This window comes from Parasteatoda tepidariorum, chromosome 5, assembly GCF_043381705.1.
Source record: "Parasteatoda tepidariorum isolate YZ-2023 chromosome 5, CAS_Ptep_4.0, whole genome shotgun sequence".
NCBI lineage: Eukaryota > Metazoa > Arthropoda > Arachnida > Araneae > Theridiidae > Parasteatoda > Parasteatoda tepidariorum.
The window spans coordinates 1,637,923-1,641,089 of NC_092208.1; the positions used below are offsets into that span (position 1 = coordinate 1,637,923).

Genomic DNA, 3,167 nt, shown 5'->3' on the forward strand with positions numbered 1-3,167 from the left:
AAAAAAAAAAAAAAAAAAAAAAAAAAAAAAAAAAAAAAAAAAAAAAAAAAAAAAAAAAAAAAAAAAAAAAAAAAAAACGTGTGGTTTGAAAAGAGTTTAAATGATAGCAGGTATGAATACCAATAAATTTTTTTTTACCCAAATTCTATGGAAGTGATAGTGTGTCTTGTCGGTCGGGAAAAGTAGCATTGCTATAAACCAGGGGTTTCCAACTTACATGAGGCCGAGGGCCACAATTCAAAACACAAATCAAATGGTGGGCCGCAACTTTATCAACATTTCATATAGGACTCTTTTATGTTTAAAGGAACATAAAATATTACTGTCAGATTTTTATCAAGTTGTACAAAGAAAAAGTATTGAATTACAAATTAAAATAAGAAGTAGGTTTTTAAAATTATTTAATTGTTATTAATTTTTTTTAAAAATATTAAATAAATAATAAAAATTCGGGCTACAATAACTTTCATGTGCACCTATGTATTAAACAATTAATGTGCAACAGATATCTAATTGTTAAGATATAAAACTTTAAGGAGGTNTTGTTATAATTTTTTTTAAAAAATATTAAATAAATAATAAAAATTCGGGCTACAATAACTTTCATGTGCACCTATGTATTAAACAATTAATGTGCAACAGATATCTAATTGTTAAGATATAAAACTTTAAAAAGGTTGTTATTAAACTAAGTAGCACACAAAATGTTCAATGAGAAAATTGAGGTTTGTCTGCTGCAACCACCAGAGAATAGATATTTACGTTTTAAATTTACAAATGTGTGTGAAATTATTTTCGTTCAAAAAGAGTGATTTCAAAAAGTAAAATAGAAGAATTTCTTCGAGAAAATTTCTGATACGCACATCCTAAATTATATTCACAAAATACAAAAAGAGCAACAAACACGATTATTTTTGCATTTGAATAAATATTTCCTTGGATGCAGTACATGAGATATAAATTTTTTTGCACCGTTAGTATGTTAAATTTCACAGAAACGAAGAGATTAGGTTTTCATTAACGAGAAAAGTCTTTTAAACCCACATAGATTTTTTACGATAATTGTCTGCAAAAAAATGACAACTAATATATTTCAGTTCGCGGGCCACAAAAAAAGGCTTCGCGGGCCGCCAGTTGGAAACCCCTGTTATAAACAGATTTGCTAAAATTTATTTTCGATTTTAGAATTTTGGAGCACAGGAAGAATAGGAAAATCCTGGAAAATACAGTGCATTTAAAAATCATCTAAAATAACAGGGAATTTTGAGTTTTTCTTACTAACTAGGAAAATACAGGAGATTTCATTTCTTATTTTCATAGATCAGAAAATGGTAATTACTTAGAGGGGATATTTAAGGATGATATTTCAGCTATACTAAGCTATTTCATTTACTTTAGCATTATTTGTTTTAAGTATGTTAAGCTGTTCCTTATTTTTCAGCAATTAAAACTAGTATGGCTAGACTAACATAGGCCACTTAAGAGCACTGTGTTGTGTTTCCTCTCAATACATTGTGTATAATCCCAAACCAAAATTTTTGATGGTTTTCCATGGATGGACAAACATAGTCTTGATGGTAACCATCAGTAATTCCATTGTGAATCATTATATTTTTGATGGTAACCAACATAAGTAACCATCACCCTAAAGTAGGAATTCGGACTGATTTATGATGGTCAATTGTTTTGATGGTTTGTTCATGTTGAACCATTAGAAATTTCGATAATTTCAGAAGTTTCTTAGAAATGAAATGTTGGAACGATCACGAACAAACATCATCCGAATAAAGGAATTCGGATTTTGATACGCCAACATAAGAAAAAAAAATTGTTTTGGTGGTATATTTTTGAAAACCAACAAGAACTCCCATTAAATCATCATGGAAATGTATAGTTGGAACCATCACGGATCCTTATGGATTGTTGTTCCATGAGAATCAAACTTCTCTTGATGGTTAATCATCATAGTATTAAAGTAGCTTTTTCCATCACGGAATGATGCAAGTTTGTTGGTTTATCGAAAACCATGAACACGTAATGGAAAATGTTTGATGATGGTGACCATCAAATGATGTTGGACCATCATAAATCGCATGGAAACCAACATAACCATCAAGAATTCCAGATTTGAGTAATAGGGAAATGAGAAAGGGAATAATTACTCGCTTTCTTCCCACTGCTTCATCTCCTGTAGTTCATCCTGTAAATGTTCAATTCTAGTGAGAACTGACGCTATCTCATTCAGTTTTCCGTCCAGTTCCTTAGCGTATCTGGCATGCATGATTTTCATGGAAGCCTTCACGCTGTTTATTCCTCTCTTTGCCTGCAACATTCAATTCATGGTTAAAAGACGGACCTCTATGTCGCTAAATCCTGACCCAGATAGCAAAATAAGATTTTTATTTTCACTCAGAAAAAAACCTTTTAATGTAAACCTGAAAAAGTTTGTTATGCAGTTTACGTGTAAACCTTCTAACCTTAAAACGAGATCTGTGACAATATTCTACGCACATTACCCTAATCAAAAACCTCGGAAAACAACCTTAAATCAAGTTTGACTTAGGGTTTTCAAACGTTAAAAAATTCTTTCATAAAGCCAGTCTCCAGGTGTAAAATAATCTTAAATCTAGGTAAGGTTTCTTTTCGCAAAGTCTTACTACATGCTCAGCCGAAATCCACCTTGTCATGAAATGGGCAATGGGTCCTATCGCTATAGTGTGACCAGTGGCGTACGCAGAATTTTTTCAAGGGGGGTGTTCATAATTTTCTGAAGCAACTAAAAGAAATTCGAGTATGTAATAAAGCACTATTATTTCCCTAATATAGACATCTAGACAGTTTTGTCTTTTTATATAGACAACATTGTTTAGTTAAATTTTGATTTGATTTTTTAAGTTTAAGAACATAATCTAATATCTTCTCGCATGTAATATCTTCTGAAAAAAGTCCAATGTCCCATGGGTGGGAAGTAACACTTTGAGGGCCACTTTCACATTCATCAGATTTCGTTATGCTAGAAACGTTTTCTTCAACGGAAGTATCACATTTCTGTACAACAGAAAAACTTACATTGTACTCCGTTCCCCCTTTTATATAATTTTTCACCGCATCTCCAAAATTCTCGAATTGTCTCAAAGACGACAGAACGTCTAAGATTCCAGAATCAT

At 31.4% G+C, this 3,167-nt stretch overlaps 1 protein-coding gene across 1 annotated transcript in view; it reads right to left on the reverse strand.

Moving 5' to 3' along the window:
* Positions 1-3,167, reverse strand: part of LOC107453514 (ankycorbin) — a gene marked incomplete in the record, with an annotated part of 25,239 nt that overhangs the window by 6,658 nt on the left and 15,414 nt on the right. Inside the window, 1 exon segment of the mRNA XM_071180920.1 lies at positions 2,163-2,323. Within this exon segment, the coding sequence (XP_071037021.1) occupies positions 2,163-2,323 (161 nt within the window).